Here is a 12981-nt window from a genome sequence, read left to right as displayed (position 1 = left end):
GGCCCGATCGTAATTCGGCGCCGCCGGCAATGGCCGCAGTGTCCACATTAGGCAGGCGTTCAAGTTCGACAGAGTCATAATAATATGTATGTGTATTCCTCGATAACAATCAACACATGGGGACCGCATGGTAACACACGAAAATCTCTAAATAAACAAAGCACTCGGCTGACATCTCCGCGCTTAGCTTAAGACGGGGGGCTAGAGAGAGATCCAGGAGTTAGAGCCTAGCAGGTGAGATAGCATTGGAGTCACTTACACCGGGGCCACCGAGGTCTCGGGTCCGGGGTCGGTCTGGAGAGTCGGGAAGGGTGTCTCGGCGCACTAAATCGGCATACGTGAGCAACATGGGGAAGAACATCAACATCGAAACACGCACAGCCTGCTCGACGTCCGCGTTGCTGAGTCCGGCGGGGAAGTGCGCGGCGCTCGCCGGGGGCGGCGGCATCGGGATCTATTCGCGAAAACATTGGTCAATGTGTCAGAGCAGCAAGGTACGTGTGAGAACCCACCACTTCAGAGCAGTCGATCAACTGGCTGACGTCCTGGCCGATAACTGCGAGCTTAGCCATGGCAGCCGCGAAGGCAGTCATCATCTTGGACTGGTTGTCTGGTGAAATACGAGTCAGGACATAGTCTAGTATAGAGAAATTGAGCAATACTTACTGACCATGGACTGCCACTCGCAGGCAGTCCGAGAGTCACGAGCGAGCTAGAAAGAAATTTGTTGAGTCCGCGCATACAACCGCCGAGGCGTGATCTTACCTCAGAGTCGGACTGCAGGCGCATCTCTCCGGGAAGAGGGGACAAGACCTCACCCTGGTTGCCGGCCGTTCTGCTCTACATCAGTAACGTTCCGCGTCATAGCACAGGACAGCGTACCCAGGGAACCCAGTGCCGCGCAGCTGAGTCTCGATGAAGAACTGGGTGTCGAAAAGCTCGGGCGTGGAGTCAAAGGGCGTTCCGGGAATCGTCGGGTCGACCTCGTCGGCCGCAGCGATGGTGTGCCTGTTGATGTGTGAGCGTGCGCGTCAGTGTTAGAATGAAACGACGAGCTCGAAGGGTACATACGACGCAAGCAGAGCGACGACCTCCGCCGGGCTGAAGTCAGCGGCGTCCAAGAAACGGGCGAGAATACTATCAACGGTGTCTAGTGTTGCGAACGCGTCAGTAACTCCTTACAGGCCACGCCGTTTCTTGATTCCTACCGAACGGCTCCGGGATGGTCTTGTCGGGCGCGGGCTGAGTGGCGTTAGGACGGCCTGGGATAGACGCGGCTCAGTAAAGAACCAAGGCTTTGGAGAGTTGGTAACCCACCAAGCAGGAACTGCAGGCGCGGGGCGCCAGGGCAGTTGCTGACACCGACGGCTCCAGCGAACTGGATGCTGCACGACTTTGTGTTAGGAGAGGTTCGAGATATAGCAGTAGAAGACGTACAAGTCGCCGACGCTGATGTTGTGGCGGGCAATGAAAGGTGCCTGCTCGCCGACGATCTCGTCGATACCAAGACTCGCGTGGAAGTTGGTCTCGATGGACGCGAAGATGGAGATCGAGCCGTCCGCGCCGCCGCCGCTGTGAAGAGAAGGATTCAGCAACGCTTCGACGTCGTGATAGGTGTATGGACCCACCCGAAGGTGCCGTTAGCCTCCGCAGAGCGGGAGAAGCCAATGGCGTCGTGGAAGGTGAGACGGAGGGACTCGTGGACGTCCTCACCGCACTCGCCGTTGTCGAACAGGTTCTTCTGGATGTCATCGCGGACGGCGAAGAGCTGGCAGCACGCCGCGTTGGTAGCCGTGTTCACGCCGTCGGGGCAAGCGACCCGGCGGGTAAGGGCACCTGGTGCAATGTCAGCAGGTTGAAAACGAGTAGAGAAGGAGAAGAACAGACCGCTGGCGACCTGGAGGGCGGCAAGGACAGAGACGAAGCTCGCAAGTGTCTTGAAGGCCATTGTGCGATGAGTGGGAGACCGGCAGAGAACTGGATGTCCTGACGTTTTGGCAACCTCGAGGGCATCCTTTATACCCAAGCAAGAGCGCTGCACTCTGTCTGGAATTTGCAGATGAGAGCACGTCGACCACGAACTGTCCAATCACTGGCGGATGATTGTGAACATGCGAGCGAGAACACCCGCTCGCGAGGCGTTACTTACTACGTATAGCGCTACGCCTCGCTTCCGCAGGCCTGCGTCCCTAGAACGAGGGTTGCGCCGAAGCACGGCGGAGCCTGCGGTCGCGCCCCTCATGGGAGAAGTGGAAACTAGCACGCCGGCCTCTCATGACAGCGGTCTGTGGCGGATCCGGGTATGATGTTTGTCGGACGGCGGCGAGCCAGGGAGAGGCACCGATCGCTCGTCGGTGGGAGCGCTCCGCACGCTCGGTCTATTTGAAAGAGAGTATCAGCCATGTACGCAGTCTAGAGTGTGAAAGGAGACATACGTGCCGCTGGGATGGGGCTGCGCTGAGTGGCAGGCGCAACGGCGCCGTGGATGGATGTCTCATACCGCATCGTCGGGCAGTCTGTCAACAACAGGGGTCAGCGTCGGCGGGCCCGGTATGTGCTTACGATGTGCAAGTGCCGAGGTGTCTCCCACAGGACGCAGCGGTATATCATTCGCACCCTGATGTCTGTGATGCAAGACCAGTACTCTGGGTATCCTTTGGCGAGAGTTTAATCAGCTCATTCTGGTATTTCGAGGTTAATCAGCTCAAAGAATTCGCAAGACAAGTAGTAGGCGTACATACCAAGACAACTTATGTCGCAGACACGGAGATACATACCTAGTCGTCCGACGGGAGGGAGTACTGGTGTCAATCCTCCGTACCCGGTCCGACGACTTGATTCGGCTCGAAGGATTCGTTGTGGCTGCGGATGCTTGCGGTCCCAGGCACCCTCTACCAAACCCACGAACAGCGCCACTCCAGTCTCAAGGACTCGGCACGACAATTTTTGGACTGCCTGTGCTAATATTAAGCCCCGCGGGTGCTGTCCTATTTCCGAATCCCTGTACTTGGTACGGCGCGCGCACTCGCCCCGTTTTCGGCTTTGCACATGCCCCCATGGATCGGCAAGGCCGGCGCAAGGGTCATTTAGACGGCATCTCAGAATGCCAGTGATACGTCAGACGATCACACTTCTGCCGTTCAGTGGGCTCGATACATTGTCTGCCGGGCTCTCACCTCGAGTTTGGGCTTGGCATCCTCTACGGTACCGTTAGACTTTTCGTGGGGGGATCGCCAAGTTGTGGTGTGGCTTGGCGTTGTCCACGTTAGCCAGGGGAGCCAGCCTGAGGCATAGCCACTGGAGCGGGGGCCCATCCCGTGCCGTAGAGGTTATAGTGGCGATGCCGCTCGCGCGGTAATCCTCAAAGCGCGGGAGATGGTACCCACCGCCCACGCTTCTCTCATCCCCATTGGAAGCTAATCTGCCGTACATCTACGCTGTCAGCACACCGTAGACTGGGAAAGGTAGACAGCGACTCACACGTTCTATAATAAGCCGCCACCCTCTTTTAGCGTTCTTGGTGCTCGGCCGACATCCCAGCACTGCCGGAGTCCTGCGTACTATCATAGCCGGAAGTGGGCAGTACAAAGATGCGCATGCATGAGATTGTGCTGGGAAATCAGACTGACGGTAGAAATCCACTCCACCGAGGCTGAGTCACTGCTTTCCCTGATTTTTCGAGGTGCTCCACCACTTCTGGTTACGGGACACGCGAACGAGGAGTGTTTCGTGTGTTGCTCACCAGACGGTGGGAGCGGCGACGACCCGGGATCCCTGCTATCTGGGCAGCCGGAAGGCATGGCCCGCCGCCGTGTCTCTGACTCACGGAGAGTCTGTTTATGACGTGTATCAGCTTATCCTCCCAGAGACGTGGAAAATGTCGCAGTCGGGCACCCTTCCCAGCCCGTGTATGACGGCATACCCTTGTTCGCGGTCCGCGCCCCCCACACTGGCGTGTCTGACAGACGTTGCCATTTCTGTGAACAGGAGTTTAGGGCGTCGAGGACAATGCGGCAGCGGCTTTGGGAGAGCGTCGGTGGCAATAATCTGGCGATTGAAGACGCATTCACGTGAATCGGGGTGCCTGTATGCCTCGACGCTGCGAACATGCTGATTCATCGCCGAACTCATAGGGACTGCAACCGGCTCACCTGGACGCGAATTCGAGGCTGGACACGGCATGGGATTGGTCAATGTTGGCGGACATCGCTTTTGCTAACATTCGATGTTCTGCAAGGCCTCATGTCGCATCGTTGAGAAGCAGCAAACCACGGCGTCGGAAAATTGCAGAGCAGGGAATGTGTATAGCCGTACAAGAGAGCGACGTCGTACCAAGAAAGCAGGATACATATAACAACACCAGCCGGGGTCAGCAGCGACGCGGTAGACTATCGGCCGCCCTTGGCGAACCACGTCTTCTGCGCTCCGCACGTGGCATTTGTGCAGCCAGGACACCGCAAGCCCAGCTGGAGGCTGGTCGGGCCGATCTTTCCGCCGGTGTAGTCCTTCAAATGCGCCGCGGCCATATCCGCGAGAGCACGGATGAACACGGGAGAGTCATTTAAAGACTCTGCGCGGTGGACCTCCATGCCGAGCTGCAAAGATGGTCAGTCGCAGAGAAGGTGCAACTATATGCGGATTGCTTACCTCTTGTCCCTCCTTGACGTACTCGAGATCTAGTTCGTACAGCGTCTCAATATGGTCGCTTGTGAACGCGATCGGCACGAGCACCACCTGCTTCTTCCCAAGTCGGGCGAGACCCTTGATTGCCTCGCTCGTCTGCATGCCCATCCACGCCGAAGGCCCAACCTGGGACTGCCAGACAAGCCGATACGGATTCGAGTGGCCGAGGCGGTCCATGACTGTGGACACTGTCGCCGAGACTTCGAGAATGTAGGGGTCGCCGCGGTTCACCACGGACATCGGGAGCGAATGTGCGGAGAAGAGCAGGACCGTCTCTGAGCGCTTCTCGGCAGGGAACTTCGCCAGCGCACGCTCGATGTTCTGCGCGACCGCCTGTATGCAGCACGTTAAGCTGCGCAGCTTCGAGAACACATCGCGACGGACATACCTCGATAAAACCGGGATGAGTACCCCACCGGTCAATCACACTCCATTCTACCCCGTCCCCGAAGTCGCTCGTCTTGCCCTTCCGATACAGCTCGTTCAGACTGCTCCCTGTGGTGCTGCAGCTGTACTGGGGATACTGCGTGAACGCGATCGCGCGCTTGACGCCATCTGCCTTTATCTGCCGGGCCGTCTCGTCCGTAAGGGGACGCGCATAGCGGAACGCGACATAGCTCTTGTGGGGTGCCGTGGCAGGGTGCAGTTCGTCAAGAATCGTGGCCATGCGTTCGCCCTGTAGCTTTGTGTAGTGGAGGATAGGGGAACCACCACCTATGTCTTCATACTGCTTCTCGATTTGTGGTGTGCGGCGTCTTGCTATCCATGGCGCGAGGACGGATTGGAAGGGCAAGGGGATGAGATCACCGTCCATGAAGAGGTTCTTGAGGAAGTCGTGGGTCTCGGGTACCTGAATAAAGAGTCAATACCAATGTGCTAGCTGCAGACAGCACGCTTCCTGGAGCCTCGCCGCTAGAGGTGGCACGGCCACGCGAGCCTGAAGCGTTTCCCACTGTACGAGAGTTTCTGCATGATAGAGTAGGGTCTTCCCACAGATTATCCTCTCTCAGTGAGTATGTACCCGGAGCGAGGCACTTTGCCTCCTTGCGAGACCGGACCGAATGAATGCGACATGGTACGTACCGTTGACGGACCGCCCATGTTCAGCATCACAATCGCTACGTCCCCGACACGTCAGCTCCCCGTGGCGATATCAGGCGCTCCGGCATACCTGTTGGACTGAGGAAATGTGTCAGAAACGCATATATGCATCACTCACGCGCGTCGGCCCCTCACCTCTTCCCCGCCGGCGGAGCATTGTTGAGTGTTGCCAGCGAGCGCGTCAAAGAGCGAGCGAACGCGGTTTTGCGTGTAGCCTGAAACATGGTGGTCGTCTCGAAACCCAGGAGGACGTGGAAGAGGGTTTATAGAGCCGAGCTGGGCTGGTGGGATGATCCAATGAAGTGGGAGACATTTTGGGTGCGAACGTCACCCACGCCTGTCGCCCGAGTCCCAGACTTACTACCGCGGAGCTTACTCCGCTAAGCCCAGTAAGCATTCCGCTTCAAACGGGTTGTTACTGGCATTAGCTCTTTTAGGCGCCATGTAAGCATCTTGACGAAAGGCAATACACCGGATGATCCGGCCACGCTCCTATGCTCACGCCTCCACGTCGCCCCGCCGGTCGATTGGGCCCGCCTGCCTGCGATGAGAACGACACAGCGCGTAATGGGTGCGCACTCTATCGTTCTTGTTCGACGCCTGGCCCGATCCCAGCCATGTGTTTAGCCGTAGATCTGAGGTTATTTGATGGGAGGGACAGGCACCGAGCGGCCGCGAGGTAAAAGTACAACTTCCAGTCGACGCTTGCCCGGTATACTTTCCTGTTGCTCTTATTTCAGTTCTTGACGTGCCTTATCCCCTCTGCACGGAAGCTATGATTTATTCGGTGCTCATGAAGAGAAAACCCTTTACCCCATTGGCATTAGTGCGCGCATTATCTCCCGGTGAATATTGTCTACATCATATGGACCGCATTGCTTTCGCGGACTACCAACACCGTGACATTTTGCCACAGCAATACTGCATACACAGCCTCCATGCTTCTATCCACAAGATGAAGACGTAGATCTACGGCTGTTGGCCGCCCACTCGTGAGACCGCGTTGTTCGCCGCCGAACATGTCCAGATGAGTCCTTCCATAATAAGTCATTGCGCAGACTGACCATATGGTCTTCCCACAGCATAGCGGTGACGACGGACACAACGGACGTGTATGGCTTTGTAAAGAGCCCTTTCGAGCTGATACTTGGACCTGAGATCACCCGCACCGCTCGACCCCAGCTTAATTACGTCCGCGCCGCCGCCGATATGCTGTGACTCTAAAGTCCGCCGCCGCCGCTCCCCCGGCGGTCGTGGAAAATGTCCATAGGTGCAGATGACCTTCGGCGACCCTGGACGAAACCAAGTACTGCTTCGCGGCGGCATTTCTGACGGTGCGCAGATATACGGTGGCTGAACCTCACCAGCGAGCTTACGATGAGGCTCGGCTCTGAAATCTCCGTTGACTGCTTCCGTATCTAGTGGGTACCTGCATATTACTACTTGTGTCATGGTGCCGCATGCCAACTGGTCCTTGCGGTCTGCGCATTCTAGACGAAGGATAATGGTCCTATCCCCAGCGGCCCGGGCTATATTTGACGAGCATGACATTACTCCATCTTCGAAGACTAGTCGAGAAGACGATAAAACCATGTAGTGTTCACGGCCCCAAAAGGGTCCTGGACGCCACAGTCCCAAGGTGAGTAGTCGCTGATTTCCCTCTCTTGTCTCGACGCCATATTGACAACCGCTCAACAACGGTAGGGTATCTTCAAGAACGAGTAAGGTCGCGGCTTGATGGCTTCCGACCACGGTCGTAGTGGCGCCGAATATGACCGATTATAACCGGTTGAGTCCCTCTAAAACAAGCCGTCTCGCAGCTCGACCTCATGGTTCGTCCACAGCAATGCGGTACTGTCGGCCGCAACGGACATTTAGCCGTTAGCGCGACTAGCCCTTTTGAGCCGAAATTTACTAGTATCAGTGGTTTCTACACCCCAGGTAGGCTATGGCACCTCGGGCACAACTAGACCCCGCTCCATTATGTTCTCACCGTTGTCATCTATGCAGTCATGAACCACAGGTCGGCGCTCCTCCGGTAGGGAACATGGATCTCGATAGCTTCCTCAAGGACCTTGGACTGCAATCATTCAAGCGGTGTGTACTCGTACACAGCTTCACGCTGATATTTCAGCGAGGCGCGCGCATGCGTGTATGGCCGAGTTCAACACACCAGCTTACGACGAGTCCCGGCTCAAGGATCTTCCCTCTTTGCCGCGCGATGGGGCTGTGTTTGAATCCTGAGCCCGAGGTTCCCGGTTGACTCAACAGGACTCCGTCCCCACCGGGGTGTACAATCGCCCACTCGGAACCCGTGGTTGACTAACGACGATGCACACCGAGTCAATAAGGGCGGGCGTTTGGAGCCTCAAACACGGATAAGACTCCACGATACTGGCGCAATACATGAGGACCCTGTGGGTCCGCCGCTGGTGCGACCGGAGCGGTGCTACTCTGCATCCGGGAGCCGACTCTGACAGTGACAGCACCGGCGGAACTTGTTACTCAATAGACCCTGGGCGGTCAGAATTCTTCACTGGTCAACGTGTTACGGTTACAGCCCGCTCCTTACGATGATACATTGTGGATGATATATTGGCCTCCGACACAACGTCCGAATAGCAGTTTGGAAAGCATTGTGGTGCGAGAATTGATCGTCCTGTCGTACTTCGTTTCAAGACATCAATTCGTGGTCCTTCTTTTGCACAGCTACGCTGCATCTTAGCAGTCACAGACCACACCGTCCTAGCAGAAGTATGCGCAATCCACACAGCAACCACAAACGACATTACAAACGACATCACAGAGAAATAATAGCTCATACATTTACACAGCGGGGAGACAGGCTACAGCTATGCGGTACATGTGGGCGCGACAGCGTACGACGAGGTAGTATACAGTGGGATTAACGAGCCCGGACCCGGACCAGAGGAGATGTGCCAAAGAGAGAACCAAACTACTAGATATGTACAATCCACCGCCTCCCACAGTCTCCGTATCATCCCGCGATGCAGGCTCCTGGTTCCTGACGTCACGCGTCATCGCTTAACTCGCCTTCTTCGCGCTCTTCTTTCTGCGGCGGTGGTACCGGTACGGGCGCTGGCATCGGAGGCGGAGAGATATGGCGAGGGGGCGGCGGCGGCGGCGGAGCCGGGGGGTCGGCGGGCGCACTGGCTTTCGGCGGGGGCTCTTCGCGCTTAGGGATGACAGCCGGCGCAACAATAGCGGGTGTCTCATCGTGAGGTGGTTCTGACGGTGAGGGAGGAAGCTCCTCGACTTTCTTCTCGACCTCCTTCTGCGGTACGATAAGCTCTTCAGCCTGCGCCGGGGTCGGGGTGTCTTCCTGCGGCGCTGCTGCGGGCTCGGGCTTCGCTTCGGGTGCCACTTCCACTGCGGGCTCGCCCTCCAGCTGTGACTGTGCAGCAGACTTGGCCGTTGCTGTTATGGTCACCGACACAGACGTGGTCGTACTCGCGCTGCCGCTTGAGTCCCTGCGCTTCGCCGGTTTTGCACGCGGTTTCCGCGTACGCGCGCTCCGCTTCGGCGCGGGAGGTGCTTCCTCCGGTGGCGCGTCCGGCTCCCCGCCCCCCTCGACGGCATCCTCCACGAGGTCCGACGCGACAACCGCCTCGCTGATGAGAGGGGAGGGCGCGACGGGCACGTTTAAGTTTGCACCACGCGGGTTGCGTGTGCGTTTCGCTGGGGGCGCAGGGAAGGCGGGATCCCCATCGTCCGCGTCCTTCCTCTTGCGCTTGGCACCGCCCCCACGCCGCTTGCGCGGGCTTGGGTTTTTGGTCGCGGCCTCCGCGCCAGGCTTGCCCGTGCCATTCGGGGTGCCGTTAGTCTGCGCATCGTCGTCACCCATTTCGCGCTCGCGAGTCTTCTGTCCCGGTCGCTGCGTACGCGACGTTGAGCGTCTCGCGGGATCGCCTTCACGCTGGTCGTCCGGGTCTTCGATATTCAGCGAGCCCGGCAGGCCGAAATATCCGGGATCGAGTTCTGGCAGAGACTGCGCAAGGGGGCCAAGGGGATGGTAGAGTGGCAATAACGGCACTTTGCGCTGCGCCGCGGCCCTCCTAGCGGGTATGGATATTGGTGGCGACGACCGAGCGGACTCGGATGTCGACTGCCGCGACGGAGGCTTTTCGTACGGCGGGGTTCCCCGTTTGTGGGGAACTGACAGTGACAGTGACACAACGCGATCAATGTTAGCACGTGACACGGGTCTCTGCTAAATGGGCGCTTACCGATGATACCTTCCCACCCCGCAGGCTCATTGGCGGACGGGGATTTGAAGGTCCTGGCCGGCTTGCGGCGGCTGCGAAGGGTAGGAAGAGAGAGGTTGCTGGAATCGGTAGAGGGCGGGGTGGGCGTATGGGATGACGACGACGATGCGTCGAGGCGGGAGTCGGGTATGACAATTGGATGGCGGGAGCCTGGTATCGCGGTAATGTTGTCAAACCCGTCCATCCTCGCAGACTAGCATCCAATTTCACCCAAACAGAGACATATGAGACAAACGTGACGCGACATGCGCGCTATACGGAACACAGACATACCAGGTTGCCACAACGAGGTGCTCTATAATCCTTCGACAGCTTCCGGACGTCCGTGTATACAAGCGCTTCGAACGGCCGAGAGGGCGGACTGAGAAGCTGAGATGTTGCCGGTATCTAATGTGTATAGATTGTGTAAGATCCTGAGGTATGCGCGGCGTTTTGCTGTAAGTGGGAGTCGTGAGCGCGCTGCCGAGGCGTGTTCCCGGAACACGCAGACATACCTAGCAAACACGGAGCACCTGGCAGATGTCGGCGCGACAGAGAAGCAACAAGATGCGTTGGTACTAGCAAGCGAGATGGACGTCGAGAGCAAGGACGGGGATACAGATCGCTCTGCACATGAGAGCGCAGACAAAAGCGGGCCGTTTGCGCTCGAGCCCGAGCCGGCCACTCTCTGAACACAAACGCGCACGTGGTTATCTAATCTAATCTCGCCATTGCTACGGCACCGCATGACGCCCAGACGCGTTTGACTCTTGCCATCCATCCTCGACGTCGGACGTTCGTGCAGTTCCCTCTCGCTGGCCATCCAGTTTCAATCACACATCATAGGCTGCACCACGTACTGTCTGGGGCTGCGGTGCTTCGCCGCAACAGAAAACAACGAGCCGGAGCAAGGACAAGCGGCTCGTCCTTCGGCAGCATGGGGCCCGCGCATGGGAGCGTCTCACGTTGACGGAACTCAAGAAGCAGATGGCACTACTGAGCCAATCTGCGAGCCAAGTCAAGATGGTGATTCACAAGCCGAAGAAGACTTCGGATCGACACCATTCCGCCACGGGTCTCCGGAGAGTGAATCTTCGTAGCGCCGCGGCGAAGCGTTCTTGTTTGCGCAGTGCCATGGCTTGTGCTGCCTCGAGGCCTCCCACCGGTGTCGGTGAATGCTTCCTCAATCGACGTTGCCATGGAGAGCAATTGAGTAGAACGGAGCTCATGCGCAGCTTGAGCTGTGGCCGTGACATCGAGGCAGGGTTCCTAGGGTGTGACGCGCCTACGTGGAAACCCACGATGGCAAGTAGTGTCGTGGCGCGAACGGGGTTAAGGCCTAAGGTGCGTCTCACAATCTGTGGATTTGCTATGCTAGCATCTGAAGCTGATGCTAGACATGACTCCCTGTGAAAGCACGTGCCGAGGACCGTCTCCAGTGATGGGTACCGCGCCCCCTCGGACGTCGAGTCAATGCAGCCACCCCGCCGGCGAATACGGTGACTCACGCAGTTCCTGGCCACCCAGCAGCACGTCGAAGGCCGATATACTGGTCTAAATGTTTCCAGCCACGCACGCCCGCAGGCCTACCAGCCGGGAAGCACAGCAGCCGCTGCGCGCCCTCTGATGTCACTCCGTGGGCGCGCCCCGGGCAATGTTGCCGCATTTAGAGCTGTCTTGTACGTTTCGCAAGCATATGCGCCATATGTCTAGCTGACTGCCGACGCGGTCTGCTCCGTACACTGACCCGCTCGCCCTGCGGCTTGTCCTAGGATCCATCCTCCGGATCCGCTGAATCATCGAATAACGAGCCCCGTATGCTGTGCGCAATACTGTGACTCACGGGTATTCGAACGTTGCCAGTTGCACCGTAGAGCGCGAAGGGGCCTATATAGGCTGACGTCGCAGTCGGGAAGAGTCATCGGTCATCGTTACCTTCCTCTTCAGTCCACCACCACCATCCACCACCACCTCAGAGACACTCCTGCACCGTTATGGCATCTATCGACCGTACGTCCATCCCGCTGTCGTCGTGGACCTTGCCTGACATTCCGCTTGCGTTGCAGACTGGCGCATGCGTCTTAACAACTACCTCCAAGCCAATGGAGGCGTACATCTTCTCGGCTGGGACGTCTTCCAGTCCGGGCCATTACACCAGCCGATGTGGACGGCAATAGCGTACAGTAAGTCTCTCGATACAATATAATGCACCTGTTTCTGACGTCGTGTAGTCAGGGGCGTAGAATACGGTCGCTCGTGTGGCCCGAGCCAGTACGCCGTTCGAGAAGAGGCTGCACGACAAACCCTGGCAGCATTGCAGTCAGATCGACGCAGATGGTAGTCGCCAGCACCATTTAAGGCGCACGCCGACCTCGACCCCCTCGCTATCGCTCTCCCTTCTCCCTGTTTTCGATCTTGCTCTTCTTGTTGCACCCAGCCTCCACATACCACCATCCCGGACGTTTTGAACGCTATACCTACTAGCATTTGCTACCCCATTACCCTCTCGCTACATTATCTTTATAACTTAGTGTGTATCTTTCTTGAATAGCCTCGCTCTCTCGCCCACGGACGATGTGTACTGTATCTCCCAGCCGAACTCTCGCGCTCTGTCGTGTCATTGTAACTACCCGACGTCTAATGTACTAGCATCCTGTCAATGTGACAACCCTTTATCAGCATTGGCTGTGGCGTCGCCGTCAGTCCCGCACTGCCACGACTCGTTCTCGAAGTCTTCAGGGCGTAAGTGTACAGGCGCGAACTGTACAACAACGATGTGTCATGTAAACGTCTATACAATTGTTATGATACAGCTTCAATATATTGCTCGCTAGTCGCCTAAGTCCGGGGACCGTACAGCCATGTGTACCGTTGCACTGGATGTCTCCAACTGCTGCTTCCGCGATGGCGGAGGTGGCTTAAGCGTGAGCAC

General features: G+C 57.5%; 4 protein-coding genes across 4 annotated transcripts; 1 reads left to right on the top strand and 3 right to left on the bottom strand.

Moving 5' to 3' along the window:
* Positions 1-188: 188 nt before the first annotated feature.
* MnP5s (peroxidase) lies at positions 189-1948 on the bottom strand (the record flags this gene model as incomplete). Its single annotated transcript, XM_008035664.1, has 13 exons — positions 189-201; positions 260-324; positions 380-454; positions 513-610; positions 667-712; positions 766-835; positions 883-1008; positions 1072-1150; positions 1209-1262; positions 1318-1385; positions 1438-1572; positions 1629-1836; positions 1888-1948. 13 exons carry the CDS (start codon positions 1946-1948, stop codon positions 189-191), a joined length of 1098 nt encoding a protein of 365 aa, XP_008033855.1.
* A 2440-nt stretch (positions 1949-4388) lies between these two features.
* On the bottom strand, positions 4389-5793 carry TRAVEDRAFT_34375 (ferrochelatase; the record flags this gene model as incomplete). Its single annotated transcript, XM_008035473.1, has 4 exons — positions 4389-4595; positions 4648-5016; positions 5072-5533; positions 5767-5793. 4 exons carry the CDS (start codon positions 5791-5793, stop codon positions 4389-4391), a joined length of 1065 nt encoding a protein of 354 aa, XP_008033664.1.
* A 2883-nt stretch (positions 5794-8676) lies between these two features.
* Positions 8677-10072, bottom strand: TRAVEDRAFT_26561 (uncharacterized protein; the record flags this gene model as incomplete). The annotated part of the gene is made up of 2 exons (XM_008035373.1): positions 10032-10072; positions 8677-9960 (listed from the first exon to the last, which is right to left on the bottom strand). A coding segment is annotated over exon 2 (827 nt), but the record flags the coding sequence as incomplete, so codon positions are not given.
* Positions 10073-12039: 1967 nt separating this feature from the next.
* Positions 12040-12697, top strand: TRAVEDRAFT_141867 (uncharacterized protein). Its single transcript, XM_008036258.1, has 3 exons — positions 12040-12059; positions 12116-12232; positions 12281-12697. Exons 1-3 carry the CDS (start codon positions 12044-12046, stop codon positions 12388-12390), a joined length of 243 nt encoding a protein of 80 aa, XP_008034449.1. The 5' UTR covers positions 12040-12043; the 3' UTR covers positions 12391-12697.
* Positions 12698-12981: the final 284 nt, after the last annotated feature.

Source organism: Trametes versicolor (assembly GCF_000271585.1).
Source record: "Trametes versicolor FP-101664 SS1 unplaced genomic scaffold TRAVEscaffold_2, whole genome shotgun sequence".
Taxonomy (NCBI): domain Eukaryota; kingdom Fungi; phylum Basidiomycota; class Agaricomycetes; order Polyporales; family Polyporaceae; genus Trametes; species Trametes versicolor.
Note: the sequence above shows the minus strand (reverse complement) of the source record. Positions and strands in the feature narration are given on the sequence as shown.

Coding starts and splice junctions, on each gene's coding strand:
- TRAVEDRAFT_141867 (XM_008036258.1), top strand. Junction 12,233..12,280: donor GTGGACGGCAATAGCGTACA/GTAAGTCTCTCG, acceptor GACGTCGTGTAG/TCAGGGGCGTAGAATACGGT.